The sequence below is a fragment of the Lynx rufus genome, unplaced genomic scaffold, assembly GCF_022079265.1.
Source record: "Lynx rufus isolate CCGP_SWC_20201006 ecotype Redwood Valley unplaced genomic scaffold, mLynRuf1.p SCAF_5, whole genome shotgun sequence".
In the NCBI taxonomy this organism is placed as follows: domain Eukaryota; kingdom Metazoa; phylum Chordata; class Mammalia; order Carnivora; family Felidae; genus Lynx; species Lynx rufus.
In genome coordinates, this window is record NW_025814867.1 from 88,944,236 (window position 1) to 88,963,294 (window position 19,059).

At 42.7% G+C, this 19,059-nt stretch overlaps 1 protein-coding gene across 7 annotated transcripts in view; it reads right to left on the reverse strand.

Moving 5' to 3' along the window:
- KALRN (kalirin RhoGEF kinase) overlaps positions 1-19,059 on the reverse strand; it is a 670,515-nt gene that overhangs the window by 243,555 nt on the left and 407,901 nt on the right. For all 7 annotated transcript variants that reach the window (XM_047099540.1, XM_047099539.1, XM_047099542.1 and 4 more), the window contains 5 exons: positions 16,414-16,528; positions 12,761-12,876; positions 12,176-12,298; positions 4,269-4,451; positions 2,884-3,002 (listed from right to left, as the gene is read on the reverse strand). In XM_047099540.1, the coding sequence (XP_046955496.1) occupies positions 2,884-3,002; positions 4,269-4,451; positions 12,176-12,298; positions 12,761-12,876; positions 16,414-16,528 (656 nt within the window). The remainder of the gene's footprint in view (positions 1-2,883; positions 3,003-4,268; positions 4,452-12,175; positions 12,299-12,760; positions 12,877-16,413; positions 16,529-19,059) is intronic.

A 19,059-nucleotide genomic window follows, 5' to 3' on the forward strand; every position in this document is an offset into this window, starting at 1 on the left:
CTCCAGCATGTTTGTGTTCAGCTAGTTCCATATTCTCTCCCTTTCCTGCCTCAGTCTCGCCACTCTGTGATGCTTTGCTGACACGCGTGTGTCCTCCATTACACGTGTGTGCTCACATGTATGCACAAACATGCAGCAACACTCATACTCATTCTCACCAGCTAGACAGCTCCACTCTCAGCTTCCTGCATGGAAGTCTCACAGCTCCCAGAATGAGGATTTCTGTTTCCTGTTCAATAGAACTGTTGACTTTTACCAAAATGGTAGCAGTACTAGAAGTCAAACCAGGTTTAAAAGCCAGGCACAGATGCCCAAGACGCTGCCACTGAGACTGGGGGGGGGGGGTAGCACACTTTTTCTGTAAAGAGCCTGATAGTCAATATTTGTGGGCAACTTTGCTGTTGTAATGTGAAAGGAGCCACAGACAATATGAAAAGAAAAAGTGTGGTTGTGTTCCAATAAAACTTTATTTATGGACACAAAAAGAATTTTATCCAATTTTCATATCATAAAATATTTTTATTTTGATATTTTTTCAACCACTTAAAAATATTTAAAAAATAACTTTATGCTTACAGACTATGCGAAACAGACGAGGGGTCAGATTTGGCCCGTAGGCCATAGTTTGCTGACCTCTGGCCTAGATTATCCTGTACACGTTGATGCTATTCTAACGGGGCTTGTTTTCAGCACAGACTGGTGTGAGTGAAGCTGAGCAAGCAAATCCAGGCTCAGCACAAGTTAACAATGTTGTGACTGCTCTTCGGTCTCCCGTAAAGCAAAGCTTGTGCTTCACATCTGTAAGGAGAGAGCTCCCTTCCACTTGGGCCCCAAAACAACACAATGCTCTCTGGCAGTTATTAAACTTATGATGCGTGGCTTCATTGAAGTATACCTACTTCATTTTCTTTCTTTTACAGATTTTTAGTAAAAAAATGGTGCTTCCTAGCTGACATGTGATATGCAGTAATGTCTAATTTGCCAAAGTATTGCTTACACATTTATCTTATAGGCTTTCTATGTCAGTTTTTCATGGTAGTTCATAATGAAAGCCCCAATTTGAAGGTGCTCCATCACATGAAAGTTTTGAGAATGACTATCCCTAAAGTGTCCCCTGTGGGGAATTTCACAAGAAATATGAAAATGAGCAGCATCTTTTCCTGGACCTTTACGTTTGTGGGATTTTCCTTAAAGCAATACACTGTTCTAGCAGTGGTCTTTCTATTAATATTAAAGTATTAATTAAAAAAAATTTCCTTTTGCAGGAGTTAAGTAGCCACTCTTAATATTCTTATTCTATTGGTAGAGTGGAAAGGGCATGAGTTTTAAAGTCAGACAAATAGAAGCTGAGTTATGATTTTGTCATTTACTAGAGGTAGGACTTGCTTCTCCAAACCTCAGACTCCTTACTTATATAACAGCTGATCACACAGGGTTGCTGAAAGGATTAAGTAAGATCACATAAGCAAAGTTTCTTATACACTGCAGGTACTTGGTAGACAAGGAAAGAAGGAAAATCAGGAGGAACATAATCTGAGATGCTTTGAAAAGTTATCTTTGATTTTACTGCCTTGGTTTCTGGTATTCTTCCACCCTCTCCCTTTTTCTCCATCTGCTTCCTGCAGTCTTGACTGTCTTTCTTCATAATTTAGCTCCACTACCCTCCATCTCATTTTGTTCTCTTTTCCACCTGCCCTTTAACATCCTCTGGCTATTTGGTGACCCTGAGAGAGTCCAGCAGGAAGATTTGGATAAGTATGATCTCTTTATTACCCTCCTTGTTACAGGCTGAACTGTGTTCCCCCAAAATTCATATGTTAAAGTCCCAACTCCTAGTACCTCAGAATGCAACTTTATCTAGAAATAGCCATTACAAGTAAATAGTTAAGACTGGGTCATACTGGAGAAGGGTAGGGCTCTATTCCAAAGTGACTGGTGTCATTAAAAAAGGGAGAAATAGGGGCACCTGGGTGGCTCGGTCGGTTAAGCGTCCGACTTCAGCTCAGGTCATGATCTCATGGTCCGTGAGTTCGAGCCCCGCGTCAGGCTCTGTGCTGACAGCTCAGAGCCTGGAGCCTGTTTCAGATTCTGTGTCTCCCTCTTTCTCTGCCCCTCCCCTGTTCATGCTCTGTCTCTCTCTGTCTCAAAAATAAATAAACATTAAAAAAATTTTTTTTTAAAAAGGGAGAAATATGTATATAAGTATATTTTGGGAGAATGCCATGTGCACCTGAAGCCAGCCATCCAGAAGGTAAGGAGAAAGGCCTGGAACAAATCCTTCCTTCCAAGCCCTCAGAAGGAATCAACTCTGCCAACACTTTGATCTCAGATTTCCAGTCTCTAGAACTGTAAAACAATATATTTCTGCTGTTGAAACTACCTAATTCATCATACTTTGTTACAGCAGCCCAAACAAACTAATACACTTCCCAGATAAAACACAAGTTCTGGCTTTGCAGACTGGCTTCAGTTTCTTCAGCTCCAAGGGACCTGTGGTCCTACTCTATTTTGATAAAATCAACTACATTGGGCTTCCTAATTTTAGGACACACTATTTTTTTCCAGCACTACCCAAAAATGAATCTGTCAAAACGTTTTCCATAAAGCCCTTGCAAGATCTCTGGGTATGTGTAATTCCCCAGCACCAATATAAAGAAAGCAGAGTGATCAAGAAATGTTTTATATGGTGGGCATGGTTCCTTGTTTCCACTATCCAATGCTCTATAATTCTTGATTTGTGTGAAGTGTGGCTAGAAGCGTCATGTCTGTCCATTCCACCCTTCTGTGGGTGGTCATGAGGACACATTAAGCTGTCAAAAGGGTCATGTAGCAGAGAAAAACAAGAGGAGCTTGCTAATTGGGTGAAAGCTCTCCAAAACATACTCTTTCTTCCGGGCTGACTTCCGCTTCTCTTCATTGACTTCGTGGTTGGCATCCCGTAGCTTGACCTCACGATCTGAAAGGCTTGCTGGGATGATGTCCAGCTCCAAGTCCTTATTGTCCTACACAGAGAGAGATGGCAGAGGTCATCTGAGAGATGCTTCGGGAGAGCAACTCACCAAAGTTAGGGGAGGAGGTAGAAGGCAAAACGGGAGAAAGATATAATGGAGCAAGTTCAGAAGATGGGGAATCCCTCAAATGGCCACCTACGAGTGCTCCTCTTTAAGGAATATACATTTTTTTTTCCAAATAAGAAATATTTAAAATGTTCAAGTCAAATGGTCAGGGCTAATATCCATAGCAAGGAAAAACAATAAGTATATTTAATAATTAGTGTCATATTTCCCCAAGGATTTCAGTCCTTATTAAATCAATCAATCTATCTATCTATACGCACACACACATATAAATTAGTCTAAGATTGGTTATTAACCATTAAAACAGTGTGAAACCGAAATACATAAAGATACAAGAAAACTTTCATTTGTCAAGGGAAAATAATAAAAGCCAATATTTTTATTTAAATGAACAACTTCCCTTGTAAATAGAAAGCTAAATGATAGAACAATTACGAAATTTTCTAGCTGCCCATCCCTGCTTATTTCAACCACTGTTTTGTACGTATACAGGGTGGGAGCCTTTAGAAAAAAATCTCACAGTTTAAAGCATGGGGGATATGTTATTATTTCCCTCAATTTTAGCGGTTTAACTAGTGCACTCTCTAGTCTGCTCTGCTTCAGAGCATGAGCCTATTTAAAGATTTAAGAATTAGAAATCCTAGGATTAAATTGCCAGCCTATATTTAGCTCTTAATTCATAGGTTACTGACCTCTATTACAAAGAAGAGATTAACAGTCAGTCTTTCCTTGATTCATGGCAAATAGTATCTCTTTTCAGCTGAAATGTCAAATAGCCTTTGTACAACTGCATCCCTTATTCTTGAAAGAGCACTATTGTGCATACTGGGGACCCTAACATTTGCTGATTAACATAATTGGTTGGAAGATGGTACTGATGAAGCCAAGGTAAAGGGTTTAATCGTCAAAGGCAACAGTTAACTCTACACATAGAAAAACTGTTCTGTAGCCATGGGTCCCACCCCTGGCCAGCCAATTTTGCTGTATAGTACTAATCATGAGGGGCTGGAGGCCAACGGCTTACCAAGATCCATCCCCTCCACTAGAAAAACCACATAAGGCAGGCGTTCTAGGGGTCAATAGCTCAGAAAGATTGCTCTGGACAGTCCACTTCCTTCCATGGTAATGAGATCAGTGGCATGGAGAGGGAGAGAAGGGAGGATGTCCCAGCTAAGCAACCCCCATGCCTACCTCTGTGTTGACGCCGAGGGCTTTCTCCAGGGAGTACCGGTACTTTCCCATCCTCAAGGAGAAGTCTCTGTAATGCTTGTCCACTGTGGTCACCCATTTCCTGATCTCTGTGGCATGAATGTGGCCTTTTTCCACAAAGCTATCGGCCAGTTGAATCAGAAGCTTCACCTTCTCCTTTGTTTGCTGTCCCAAAAGATGGTCTTAAATTACTAGATTACATTTACTCTCATGGCTCTTCAGTCCCATCCCTCTTTTCTTCACAGCAGCCACAGATACCTCACTGCCTGCCTGGGTTTATAGCCCAGCTCTCACTTACTAGCTGGGAGATCTTGAATAAATTAGTTAAATCCTCAGTGCCTCAGTTCCTTTACCTGCAAAATAGGGATCATAATAATCCTACATCATAGGTTGTTGTGAACATTTCATGAAATGACAATGTAGAATGCTCAGAACAGTGCCTGGAACATAGTGCTCATATTAAGAGCTCAGGAAGCAATACATGTTAGCCATCATGACTACTGCAAGAATCTTACACATTAATATATTTATCAGTTCACAGAATAGGTTAAAGTCACATCTGAGATCCATTTGAGTCTTAAAGTATCTCTAAAAGGTGGATGGAAGGAGGTGGTGTGGGGTCTTTTTGAGCCAAGATGAAAAAAGCTGAGGCTTAGAGAGGCTTAGGGCTTGTTCAAATTCATACCACCTGTGAGCGACACAGCCTGTTTGCCTCTGGACCAAAGTGCCTAGTTCTCTTCCCTTCACTGTGTTGGTCTGAAGTGGGCTTGTCAACAGGTAAGCTGACATAGGCCAGGATCTAAAGAAATCCAATTAACATATTTAAGAGTGAAGTCTGCCCCTTTCACTACCAGGATCTTGTCTGAGAGAAGGAGAAGGAGGGAGGGAGAGGAGGTGGGGGAGGGAGGGAGGGAGAGAGAGAGCGAGAGAGGGAGAGAGGGAGAGAGGGGGGGGGAGAGAGAGAGAGAGAGAGAGAGAGAGAATGGAGTTAATGAAGCTAGTATCTACTACAGGGCTAAGGTAGAGTTTTGATGTGTATTGGATTAATTTCATTTCTAGCAAGAGGTTGTTCAACATCTACTCTGTCCATACCACTGTACCAAACCACTGTGCGGAAGGCTGTGGGGACAGGCAGAGAAAAAGATACTCATTTTCCCTAAACAGTCTATATCTCTAGAGGGAATAAGATAGTCATGTAGAGTGGTTAAATAACTTGGGGCATTGCGTAACTGAACGTCAACATGAGAAGTATGTAGAGTTAACACTGCAGGAATTTTAAAACAGGAAAAAATGAAGGTGGGCTGGCATGGGCAGGAAAGGTCTCGTGGGGAAGCAGGACGTGACAGTAAGATACGGAAACAGAAGAAATGTTCAAAGAAGTAAACACTTGCTTATCTTTTATCCTAAGGTTGGGTTTTGAAACTCCAAAGTCAGGGAAGCTTGATTAATTTTACAAAACAGTAAAGAATACTGGAATAATATTCTGAGAAGTAAAATTATCTTTTGGATTGGAAGAGAGTAGGTCCAAGATTTAGATCATGCTAAAATCTAGATAACTGAGGCAAAAAATTTCTGGAGCAAAAGTAGAATGGACAGAAGAGCCTTTCTTCTTCTTCTTTTTTTTTTAATGTTTATTTTGAGAGAGAGAGAGAGAGACAGAGCATGAGCAGAAGAGGGGCAGAGAGAGAGAGAGAGAGAGAGGGAGACACAGAATCTGAAGCAGGCTCCAGGCTCTGAGCTCTCAGCACAGAGCCCTGTGTGGGGCCTGAATCGACGAACCATGAGATCATGACCTGAGCCAAATTTGGATGCTTAACCAACTGAGTCACCCAGGTGCTCCAGAAGAGCCCTTCTTTATTCCACCCTCCTCCCTCACTTTTCCAGGCTCATCTCCCACAATAGACTAACCCTCTCAAGAAATGCCAGAAAGGGACTCCTTCTGGCCAGAAAGACAAGCAAGGCCAGAAAGATGTGGAATCCAGCTCTTCAGCAACACACATGTCTGAGCCTCTCCTGTCTCAGGACAATGAGCTGGTACCTAGGCTGGGAAACGAGGGCCCCAAAAAACTTTGGTGTGAAGGAAAGAAGGTGGGTATGGGGACAGGAGAAGCATCTCCTTAGCCATGATAAGGCAAAGAATAATAGCATTGGGAATTGGTTAAGAAAAGATCCCTGGTATCCTAAGGACTTCTACCTCACTACATTTAGGGTTTTTTTTTTCCCCTCTGAAAACAATTGTTATAAGGTTTGCTATTTATTTAAAACAGAGATTATTTTTTTGCAGCTATAATCAAGAAATCTTTATGTAAAACTCTTGAAAGCACTTATTTATTTTTATTTATTTACTCTCTCAGTAAGATGTCATCATGAAATGGGAGTTTCATGGCCAGCTGGTGGCAGCAGCCCTACAGGCAGCTCCATCACAGGAAATGGCATCCTGAAACCTGGAAACTGTGATTCAGATGCAACAGAGAGAATGGCTTGTGACCAAGAGGGTCCCAGGTATGTATGGACCTGGGGGAACAAATGGACAGTAAATTGGGCAGTGTAGACAAACCCTCCTCATGTGGTCTCACCTACCTTAGTGACTGCCTCCAGGATCTCCATGGCCCCTAAGCACCAGTCATGCCGACCTCACATGTCCCTCCTGCTGTCATGGGTGGTACCTACTCATCCCTGCTTTCCATCCAGTGGCCCTCTTCCCCACCAGCTGATGGGGGATGCTCTTTCCCCTGTCCCTAAAGCACTATATGTGTACCTCTACTTCAGCACATATCAGTCTGAGTCACTTATGTGTCTCCTTCATTAAACCGTGCACATCTCAAAGGTAAGTGTTACATCTGATTCATTTGTATCTCCAGGGTCTAGAAAATAGTGGGCATACCATAAGTGTTGAATAAATGAATTAGTGAGTAATATTGTGTTTGGAGGTAAGTAAAGCTGGACTAGCAAAAGTTGAGGGTTTATACTGGGGAGAATTAGATGAAAAATTTGACCCATACACTGGACTGCAACCATGCACCTACTTAGAGTAGTCTGAAATGAATTCTCACATACGAGTGACTATGGTGGCACCATGTGACCTGCCAAATGCTTGGCCACAGCTGATGATATCAGAGGCAAACACTTGTATCACTGGGGTGGCCCATCAATATGAAGCCACTGACTTCTTGTGTGGTGTCCTGGCCCCAGTTGTTTTTCTGGGGATTTGGACTGCATGGAAAACTGGGTAGGTGGTTGCAGAGTAGAACTGAAAACAGACAGCAGACATGAGAAGGGAAAGACAAGCTGAATCACAGTAGCGGTGATAATGTATTCCTGATCCCCCTGTCATGAGATGACGAGACAGTGTGATTGCTAGGATGGCCCCTGGTGTAGGGTGACAGCCCAGTGTTCACATCCAGAGGTGAGACTATGCCACATTTCTTGTTCTTCCCATAAGGCTGAGTCATTCAGATTTTCTTGGACTCCTGGGAGGTCTAGCCATGGCTTCTATATTCATTTCCATATACAGCCATACAATATCTTTTCCCTTTCATAATTCAAGCCAGTTTGAATCTCAAGTCTTGCCACCCAAACAGAGTAACTTATATAGACTGATAAAATGGGGGTCAGATTGCAGAGGCTCTTGAATGGTAGGGTCAGGTGTATGGGCCATGAAGCCTTTAGGAAATGTAATTCATTTGAGCCTGGAAATTTAGAATGGATAAATATCTCACTTATCCTGGGCTTCATGGTTCCTCTAATGTATGTTTTGCTCTATTTTGAATTCTATGTAATCTGCTAGAAAAGTCAGAGGTAAAAATAAAGGGGTCAGTAGTTCTATTTTTCTCCCCCCCCCTTTTTCTTCTTTCCCTTCTTTGATCAGTTAATATTATGCCATCTTTCCCTGATCAGTGAGACTTACTCTGAATATAGTTTTCAAAAAGCCCTTTTGGTATCTTTTGCACATTTGATAAGTTATTAAAGTTATTTAGCCTTGTGATATTATTCTCATAATCTCATTATAATCTTCCAATTTGCCTTTCATTGCTGATATTCCTTGTATTTATTGATACATTCTTTGTAGATATGAATTTATTGAGCTCCCTGTGTGGGTAAAAAGTTCTCTTGAGATACATCTTCATATTCATTCCACAGGGGAGAGTTTGTCACTATATGTGAGAAACTAAAACTTTCAAAAATGTCTATTGCATGTAAACTATATCCTCTTACGAGTCTCAGAAACAAAATCAGGCCCATCTTTTATCTGAACTGTTCAGATCCTACTTTTCTCAGTGTAAAGCACCTGCAAACAAGCCCAGTGTCCCCTTTCCACACAGCCTTCATTTCTCAATTAGCTAATTTAGTTCAGCTAAGGCACAAGGCACTTTTGTTATCATTTAATTCTCTTTTGTTAAGAATTAAGTCTGACTTATCTCATAGCTTCTTTCACTTTTGGAGATAAAATTACCAGTTTAAAGAAGTGTCTTCTCAACATCAGTTCTCTTTGGGAGATGTAAATAAAATCCCCATGCCCTCCAGAATGGCTGTATTAAAAAGACGAATGATAACAAGTGTTGGAGGGGATGTGGAGAAGTCAGAACTCTTATACACCACTGGTGGGGATGTAAAATGGCACAGCCACAGTTGGGCAGCTCCTCAAAAAGTTAAACATACAGTCACCATAGGCCTCAGCCATTCCACTCCTAGGTATATACCTAAGAGAACTGAAAAGAGATGTTTACACAAAGGCTTGTATGCAAATATTCATTATTCATAGTAGCCTCAAACAGAAAACAACCCAAATGTCCATCAACTGATGAATGGATAAAAAGTGTGGCATATCTCTATAATGGAGTATTATTCAGTCAGACAAAGCGATGAAGTAATGATGCATGCCACAACATGAATGAACCTTGAAAACATTATACATGAAAAAAGCCAGACACAAAAGGCCACGTATTACAGGATTCCCGGATTCTGTTTATATGAAATTTCCAGAATAGGCAAATTCATAAAGACAGAAAATAGAATAGTGGTTCCAGGGGCTGAGGAGAGGAAGGAATGGGGAGTCACTGCTAATGGGTACAGGGTTTCTTTTGAGGGTAATGAAAATGTTCTGGAGCTAGATAGTGGCAATGGTTGTATGACCTTGTGAATATACAAAATCCACTGAATTGTAAAAAAATGAAAAACCAAAGAATCTTCAAACAAAATTTTGCTATTAGAAGAAATAGATTTCTTCCAGCTGCCAAAATGATTAAGCTTTCCTATCATCATGTGCTTTGACTCCTTATAAATTTGGAAGCCCACAATAGGAAAATATCTCGTGTATTCTTCTAACTGGATTTTCTACAGCCTACCACAATAAGAAAAATTTTGTTATCCTCTTATCCCCACCCGATTCTCTTTATCTTATTTTTCTCTTTACACTTGTGGCTTGCTATATAGAAAGTATATTTTTATATTTAGTGTTTCTTCTATTTGATCTGTTTCTTTGGAGCAGAGAATAATAATTCAACATATTCAATATGCTCTATTGCCCTGTTTAGTTGTGAGGGCCACCCTATTTTCTCTCTGTGTTGAGGTCAATTTGGTTTCCTTTTCCAATTCACTTTACTGGTTATAAAGATTAAAATCAAAGGTAGCTAGTTAAAGGAGGCTTGCCTCTGGGAAGTGCAGCTGGAGAGGAACAGGAGGCAACTGTTGCCTTTAATCAGAAGCTCTTCAGCTGGATTCGTTACCCTGTAGATATCCCAATAATAAATATTCTTGAGACTTAGAACATGATAGATGGGAAAATGAAACCCCATTATGGAAAGAGTTAAGTTAGGAGGGAGAGAGAACAGAGAGAGCCAAAGGAATAGAATCACATTAAATATAGATTTGGTGTAGGGAGTCATTGAATCTATCCAAACTTCTTTTTTCCCCTATGTTCACAAATATTTGCAGCCTCCCTTTGATGCATGATTCAGTCAGGCAAGTAAACAAAGTGTGGTTCTTATCCTTTGGGATCTTGCTGGCTCAGACATGAGATGACACTTCGCACAGATTACTGGAGAACAGGATGGTTCATGGCAGGTCCCTTAACGGTTATACAGACAACAGTGGCTGGAATGCAGGGATGGGCCAGATCACATCCCGGCATGTCTGCATGATCACAGAGGAGGAGGCACTCCAGTGGAAAGGCAGGCTCTTTTTTAAAAGTACAAACCAGAAGGAAGAAAATAATATTCTAGGCAGAAAAACAGTACGGAAAAGGTACAGAGGCAAGAAAGCATATGATGTGTCTCTCAGAGGGTAAGAAAATACATCCATTCAGCTGGAGCATAAAATTTGCATGAAAGAATAATGAAGATAAAACTGGGGAGGTGAGGTGGTGCTATTGAGGAGGTTGTTAATCTGAAGACACTGTCGAATCACTGAAGTTCTTGGACTGGGTGGAAACAGGACCCACCCAGTGTTTTCAAGATGAACCCCAATGATGAGCAGGATGGATGGGAAGGAAGGAGAGGCTGAAAGCATGGAATCCAGTTAGGGTGGTTATGAATATGAATGGAAAAGAGGAGAAAGACAGCAAGAAGATTTTAAGGAAGAGGAAGTTAAGTTGACTAGACAATTCTCTACATTTCCTCTTAGGTTATGAACAGATTCCGATCCTAACAAGTTCTGGGTATCTACCACAATCCATCTGATGGGGTTGGAACACCAGTGGATCTGATACCATTCTGCTTGTTAATGGTTCATTATTTGGAGGGGGACAGATAGACACAAAGTATAGGTCATTCAAAAGCTATTTTCATTTGGATTTGAAAAGAGTTCTGGGCATCTGTCACCTTCCTAGTGCTGTTTGCTCTGGTTGGTACTGAAATGAGTCTCTTATCTGAACTGACAGCTTTTCACATTGGATGAAAAGGCCCCGCAGCTCACAGGGTTGCAGGGGAAAGTTTGCCACTATCAGAAGTTCATAGTGTAGAATTCATAAAGTGAATACCCACTCGTAAAGTATCAGTTCCAGAAAGAGGCTAAGGGCCTAATTTTGTGACAGGAAATTAGAGGAAATGTGCCTTAGCAGGGATCTTTGGGGCGGGGGGAGGGGGGACATCAGTACGTTCCCCCCCCCACTGTGACCCCCACAAAAGCAGCTCTCATCCTGGTTAGAGCACCTGCCATGTGAGGAAGTGGTGCCAAGACAGGCTCCTCGATGGCAGGGAGCCCAGTGTGAGGCACGAGGATGCCACAAAGAGGGAACTGAGACAGGAGATTTTCATTCAGACCCAAGGGTCCTCAGACCAAACCCTGGCTGTGAAAACAGATTTCCTCCTACGACAGCATTTCCTGCCTCAGTGTGAATGGGGGTGTGACAGTGTGTGCTGTGTGCGCCAGTGCACATTTTGCTCCCCAGAGACTCTGGCCTGGCTCGTTTGCAGGTCTGAGGCCAGATGGAAGCCATCGGTTCAGGAAATAAGAAACTCACCTGTTTTGTGAACCCATCCACAGTCACTGGCCTACACGGGTAGACTTCCCAAACCATTCAAACGTCAAGAACGTGTGGATAGGTGCAGAAGTTCACAGTGCAGTGTGCATTTCACATGAGTGTGCCCCTTCGCCTTATTTGGTCTAAAAGAATACAGCAGAGTCTACACCTGTAGCATGGAGGTGAGTATTTGGGAGCACAGTGTGTAGGAGCTGACTTCTCTCATACAGATGCTCCATCCAGCAGCTGCAATTCTTTGGGTATTCAGGTTTCAATGGAGATCATCCTACCCATGCTCCCTGCCGCCCCACCCCTTGCCCCTGTGGTCAACATTTCTGTGCACTGAGGCTGTTCTCCTTTTTATAATGTAAAACTGGCGAGACTGGGGAGTGCTGGGTGTGTGTGGGGAGGGCTCCAGATTGTTTCCTACCTTGGCGGGCACCCTGAATTCCCCATACTCTTTCAGCAGTTCCTGAGTCTCCTCTGTGGTCTCTCCGGGGGAGGTATGTGTTGAGAGGTAATATTCACCTGTTTCTTGGATCCAGTCCAGCGCCTGTGGGAGGAAACAACCCGCCCAGTCCCCCAAAAGTCAGCTGTCAATTGGAAAACATGCATTCTTACACTGTTTGGGACAGTGTGACGGACCCAGGAAATGCTGGCACCATTTGGTCAGTATGGAGCTTGGAAGCTGATTTTAGGACTGAGCCCTCTCCCGTTAGACTTGGAGCATCCTACCAGTAAAGAGAATGTCTCATCCTCGTCTTCTAGGCCAGGCCCAGGATCATCCATGAGCTCTTAGAGGCAATCTGACCCCAGCATCTTCTCCCAACTCCTGGTACAGAGTACGGGTAAAGGCTGAAGGACTGCTAAGTGACAGTCTGTTCTCCTTCCTTTTGTCAGCACCACCTCCCATCTCTACTATGCCTGCTGCTGTGACCCTCCTCTGTGTCCCATGCTGTGGTCATCTGGGTGTCCACACAGTCCCCAGAACTGAGGCAAAGCCAGGGCAACATACCTGCTTAGCACTGCGTTCAAACACCACATATTGCTGGCACTGGTCTAACCGTCGCTTCTTCAAGGTCCAGAAGTGCAGGACGCGATTCTCCCTCTGTAAGAGCTCACTCAAGATGGCTGTGGGGCAGAAGAGAGGAGCGCTGCTTCTGGGGGGCCCTGAGCAAATCTGCACACCCCAGGGGCCAGATAACTGTGACTTGCAAATCTCCCCATGGGACTAATCCAGGCACCAGATGTGGGGAACCAAAAGCTTGGTCCACAGAGAACTTCCCAGAGGGGAGCAAGATCAGGGGCGTGAGGCCTGTTGATGAAGTTCCATCAGTTAAGGGAGGAAGAGGATGCCCCCAGGGTAACTTAAAAGTGACCCTGATTCTCTTCATACCAAAGCCAGTGCTTGATGGTAAGAGACCTTGGGAGGTGTCAGATCTTAAAATAACAGCTAACTCAGTTGGCCTCTGGAGCCTATGGAGAGCAAGGGGACTTGATAAGAATCCCAGCCACTCTGGAGTGCTAGGAGAGGGTGGGAGAGGAACAACAGTATGAGGGACAGTATAACTGCATAGATAACCCATGTCCTGAGCCACACTCTCTGCCCTGTACAAGCGGCTATGCACACACAGCACAGCCTTGAAGTCATGGGCATAGGGAAGCTGTGTCAGGATCATGTCTACCTGGAATCACGTCTCTAGGTCCAAATTTCCATGCTAAGAAAAGGTGAATGCTATTCTCGTTACCTCTAACGATATCAGGTGAGAGGACATGCACCAGGCATGTGGCACCATGATGGGCCACGGCAGGTGTTCATCCATGTCATGTCCCTCTCTCCTCCTGTCATTCCAGCAGCAGCTGGCTACATGCCTAAATTTCCTATGTGTTTTAATAGTGTGCTCTATGCTTGAAGCACTCCTATTTAGTTTGTATTGTGTCTGCCTCCTGCTTCCTGCTAATTCTGTTAGATACTAATAAAATACACAATGATATGAAAAATTAATATTTATTAAGCACTTGCTAGGTAGCAAGCACATATTCTCATAACACTCTGTGATGCACATACCATTAATACCTCCATTTAGAGATGAAGACACAGAGGTTCAGAGAGGCTAGGCTAGGTAACTTGCCCAGGGTCATTCAGATAGAAACGTTTGACCTCAGAGCCTGAGTCCTTAGCTACCTTGGTCCTCTGGGTTAGAGGGGCTGAGAAGCACAGACTACCACTACAGAAGCTTTACAAAAAAGGGCACAATCAAATCACAGTAGTTGTACTTCAAACTTTTAGTGCATCCTCCTGGAAGGACAAAAATCTGTCTCTCTTCCTTTAAGGCTGAGAACTTTCATAGGTCTCAATTAGTCACCAATCCCTATATGTATGCCTTTATTATGTAACTTTTTAGTTCCTCCACAAAGAGACAAATTGCCCTGCTTTAAGGCTCAGCTGTGTGACCTGATCTGGCAAATGTGTTGTTAACAGATATTATACAAGCAGGAACTTAGTGTGCTTGTGCACATGACCTTGCCATCACCACTATAAGGAGTTTTCCCGGGTAATTTCTCCTTCAACTGGGGTCCCAGAATTAATACATGTGGAACAGGCAAGAACCCAACCTGCAGTGAAGGCACCAAGCCAGCCAGACTTGCAGCATGAAACAAAGCCACATTGCTAAGCCCAGCCAAGACCGCTGGTCCCCAGCCAATGCAGTCACTTGAACAATAAATGCTTACAGTTGAATGTCACTGAATTTTTGCTTGTTATGCCATAATAATTGCACCTGTAATACAAACTTAAAATAAGTGGTCCTGGCCTTGGGTCCAGGAAGCAGGTGGAAAGGAAATAGGTATTGGAGAAATTGTAGGTCCCTGCTTAGGTGGAAGCTTCAATTGGGCAAAGACAAGTAAGAACCTGTGTTTACTATAATCTTTTGGCCTCCTAATCCTTGTTTTGCTCACTGCAGAATCTTCTGTGGTGGTTAAGAGAATCAACCCTGATCAGGCAAAAATCCTAGAGTTTCAGATTTCATTTCTCCCCTTTCTGGAAAGCTTTCCTATGGACACAACAACCTGCCCTCAACCTTATGAAGGTGCAGCATACTCTGGTCTTTCTGGGTGCCTGCCACTCCTGGTACAGTGAGGTGTAGGGGGAGGCACATGCTCTCTCAACAGGCAGTTGGCCTCACCCGGACTTCTGCCAGCACTGCAATGTGCACGAAGGACAGAGTGACATAATGCCAGCCACCCACGGGTCCCCTGACCTCAAACAGGGAGCATATCTGGAAAAGGAACCCTGCTTCCTTCTTCTCTGCAGCAAATTTTATTCCTAAGTGTAATTCTTCCCAGTGGCCTCTGATCTTCCCACCTCTCGAGCTCTCTGAGCAGGGAGGGAGGCCCTTCCTATGGCAGATCAGTGCCACCCACTTCTCAGCCCTCAGCCTGTCCCCACCCCTCACTCCAGGTCAGTTTCAGCTCCCCCCCTAGCCTGGGTCTCCAGACTTGCAGTCCTCTGCTGTGTCAAGATGAGATGACACTTGTTAAATTCTTCACTCGAAGGCCAATTTCCGCATGGCCCAGCATCAGTGATACCAATGATAATCATTTAAGCTGAAAGTGGTCACCTGATTAGCAATTATTGAAGGTTACTGATTTGTTCATACAACTGTAGATTTTATAGACTTCAGAGAGATATTAAAGATTATCTAGACCAGTAGTTATCTAAATTTTATGTGCACACAAATCATCTGCTTGGTTGGGGTGGAAGAGCTCTTGTCAAAACGCAGCTTCTCACTCAGCAGGTCTAGGCAGGGCCTGAGAGTCTGTGCTTCTCACATGTCTCCAGGTGATACCAGTGCTGCTGGTCTGGGGACCACATTTTGAGGAACCAGAATTCAGACACCTTCCATTTTAAAGTATGAAAACGGGGCTCTGGGGTGGCTCAGTCAGTCAAGCATCCAACTTCAGCTCAGGTCATGGTCTCACGTTTGGTGAGTTCAAGCCCTGCATCGGGTGAGCTTGAGCCCCACTTTGGGATTCTGTCTCTCTCTCTCTCTCTCTCTCTCTGTGCCCCGAGCTCACTCGCACTCTCTCTCAAAATTAAAAATAAAAATAAATAGATAAATAAAATAAGAAACTGAAATTATAAAAGCTTACATGGTAAGTCATAAAGCCAGGATTAGAATTTGGTTTTATGCTTCTCAGTCTGTGTCTTGTTTGTGGGCTGTAAGATACCCTAGTCTTGTGCTCTTCAATATATGTTAGCTGCATCTGGATATTTACATTTAAGTTAATTAATATTCAATAAAAGGAAAAATTTAGTTCCTCAGTTGCATTCGCCACATTTCAAGTGCTCAGTAGCCCATGTGTCTAGTGGCTACTATACAAGCGGTGTAGATACAGACCATTTCTTTTACTTCATAAAATTAAGTGTTGCTCTAGATCAAGATAACTGAAAAAGTGCCGGGGAAATTACATCTTCATTTTTCCATTCCAAATCCTGATGCATGTTTAAAAATTGCCCAGGAATCACCACTGCCCATGCCATCTCACATCAACATTTTTCTTATCCAAGGAGAAGAATCAGGAAATCTGAGATTGCATAAAGACCAGGTACACACCCTCCAGTCAGTGCTGCCGATGCGGCTCATGGCTGGAAGCCCCCACACTGACCTTTCACTTGCTGCTCAGGTCCCCGCGTGTGGCTGGCGGCACTGGGCATGCTGACGTTGTTCCTGTGGATGTACTTGAGAAACACTTCAGCGTTCCGCCGCGCCAGGGTACAGGCCTGAGAGAGACAAAGGTGTGAGGACCCCAGCAGGTGCATGGGGTCTAAGACACTGGAAAAGGGGTGCTGGTGGTAAGGTTTCTGGAGCTCTGGGTAAGCAGAGCCCTGGAGGCCACTTCTGGTTCACAGATACTCCAATCCCAATGCAGGAGGCTCACCCTTTTGTGGAAGAAAGAATCACTCCCTGGGCTTCTCCCCTTTCCATCCCAGCTCAAAATCAGAAATCAGCCATCCCTTGACTCCCTATATGTTGATTCAGTGTTAATAATGTCATAGTTACTGCCTCAGGCTGGTTTTCCTCTGCCACCAGAATGCCTCTTATATGACCACTGGGGTAAGTCACTTCAACATTAGTTTAGACTTGAGAAAGCATATTTGGTAAACAAACCTATTAACCATACATTCCATATCCAAATGGAAATTACATTAAAAAAAACTTATTTGTCCATAAAATCCACGCCCACCTCAGTGACACTAATATCCTACTGCTGGGAAATATGGATCTACACACAGGACTAAGAGCCATTCCACCACCCTCTTGACAATTCGTGCTAGCTGTGCATGGCAGAGGACAGGTCACGTTCTCCTTGTCCCCATGGAGGAGACCCAGGCCCCAAGTGGGCAGGAATCATGAAGCATGTCAGAGCTAGAATCTAGGACTACTGACAGATTATTCCTAGTTTCTCTCAAGGCCAAAGAATTTCTGAATTTCTTTGAGGTTTTCTTCTGTTGCAAAAGTAATGCAGCAGGGCCCCTTATCCACAGTTTCCATCTCTGCAGTGTCAGTTACCCGCAGTTAACTGTGGTCCAGAAGCAGGTGGTCCTCTTCCTGATGTGATGTAGCCTATCGCTACTTCACAGTGCCGACATCATCCACCTCACTTCATCTCATCTTGTAGGCATTTTATCATCTCACAGCATCACAAGAAGGATGAGTACAGTCCAATGAGGTATTTTGAAAGACCACACTCACATAACTTTTATCATTGCATATTGTTACAGTTCTATTTATTATCAGTTATTGTTGTTGAACTCTTACTGTGCCTAATTTATAAATTAAACGTTATCATAGGTATACACACATAGGAAAAAGCATAGTATATATAAGTTCAGGCATCCACTGGGAGTCTTGGAACATATCCCCCATGGATAAGGGGGATTATGATACATGCTAGTCCACTAATTTTTAATCTACAGTTTTCAATAGTATCTCTAAACAAAACAGTCAAATTTTGACACCTTTTTACATTTAGCAACTGATTCCACAAATTATGCTGTAAAAAATTATTTTAAATTTTGCATTAGTAACAATTGTTTCTGGGAGCTCTGGTAAAAGACTGTTGGTGAGTCTATCCACCGTGAATTCCATGAATTTAACAGCTGGATCGTGGTCCAAAGCTAAAGTATCCAACATAGATGAACTAATACACATAAATGGAAAACTCAGTGTCTGCCATTGGGCATTTAATTCCCACAGCAATAGGGAGTTTCTCACCTATGATTTTAGGCACATGTGGAAAACATTTTTTTCTTTCATGCTTCAAAAGAAACATGTAATTTTATGAAGTAATATCTTTATGCCTCTTTTAAAATTCTTTAATATGCTCCACTTAAATTATTGTTTTAAACTTTGTGTTATACTAGAAAAGACTTTTAAAACCTCTTAGGCCTGGTATAGAAGACTTTTTATTTAATCTTATTAGTAAGAGCTGATTACTAAGGGTTCTGATTGAGTGCAGGTGCAAGTGCCTGATAGGAGGAGTGCAGGGAGAAGCTATCTTAAAAAGAGAGAAAGAGAGAAAAAAAAGTAAAACTCAAAGAGGTGGTCAAGTATAGAAAATCCCTAATAAAAGAAAGTCAGTTAATTATAGAATTATAGAAAAGCAGTAGCAACATGTCAGAGTATAAAAATTCTCTTTGTACTTTCAGAAACCTGAAAGGAAGCAGAACATGAAAGCAAGAAATTTGAGAGTAAACAGAGCCTTTAGATAATTTTTAACACAGATGACTCTGGCAGAGAGAAGATCAAAGGCTAGAGGAAAGAGGCTTACTAGGACTTTCCACACCAGCTGAAAGCCTGCTCAGAGCAGGACTGTGCTTCCTCCCTGAGAAACCAGGGCTCTATTAAAAAAACAAAACAAACAAACTGAGGTATTTCTCTCTTCACGCAACAGAATAAATAAGTGTTGTTATATCCATTGGTTACTGATAATTGTTCGATTGATAAATAAGGTGTCTAAATTCATTTAATTCTTGCCCTAAATTTTGCATCATCCATTTATAAAATATTTATTTTAATACTGATTTAATCTGGGCTTATATATTTCTTTCTTTTTAAAATTTTTTTAAGTAATCTCTGTGCTCAATGTGGGGGCTCAAACTCACGACCCCAAAAGCGAGAGTCGCATGCTCTACTGACTGAGACGACCAGGTAACCCTGGGCTTATATATTTCAATTAAAAATATTTTTATAAACCAAACATCACTGGGTGAAACTATGTATTTTTCTCAATTAACAACATCAACGGGAT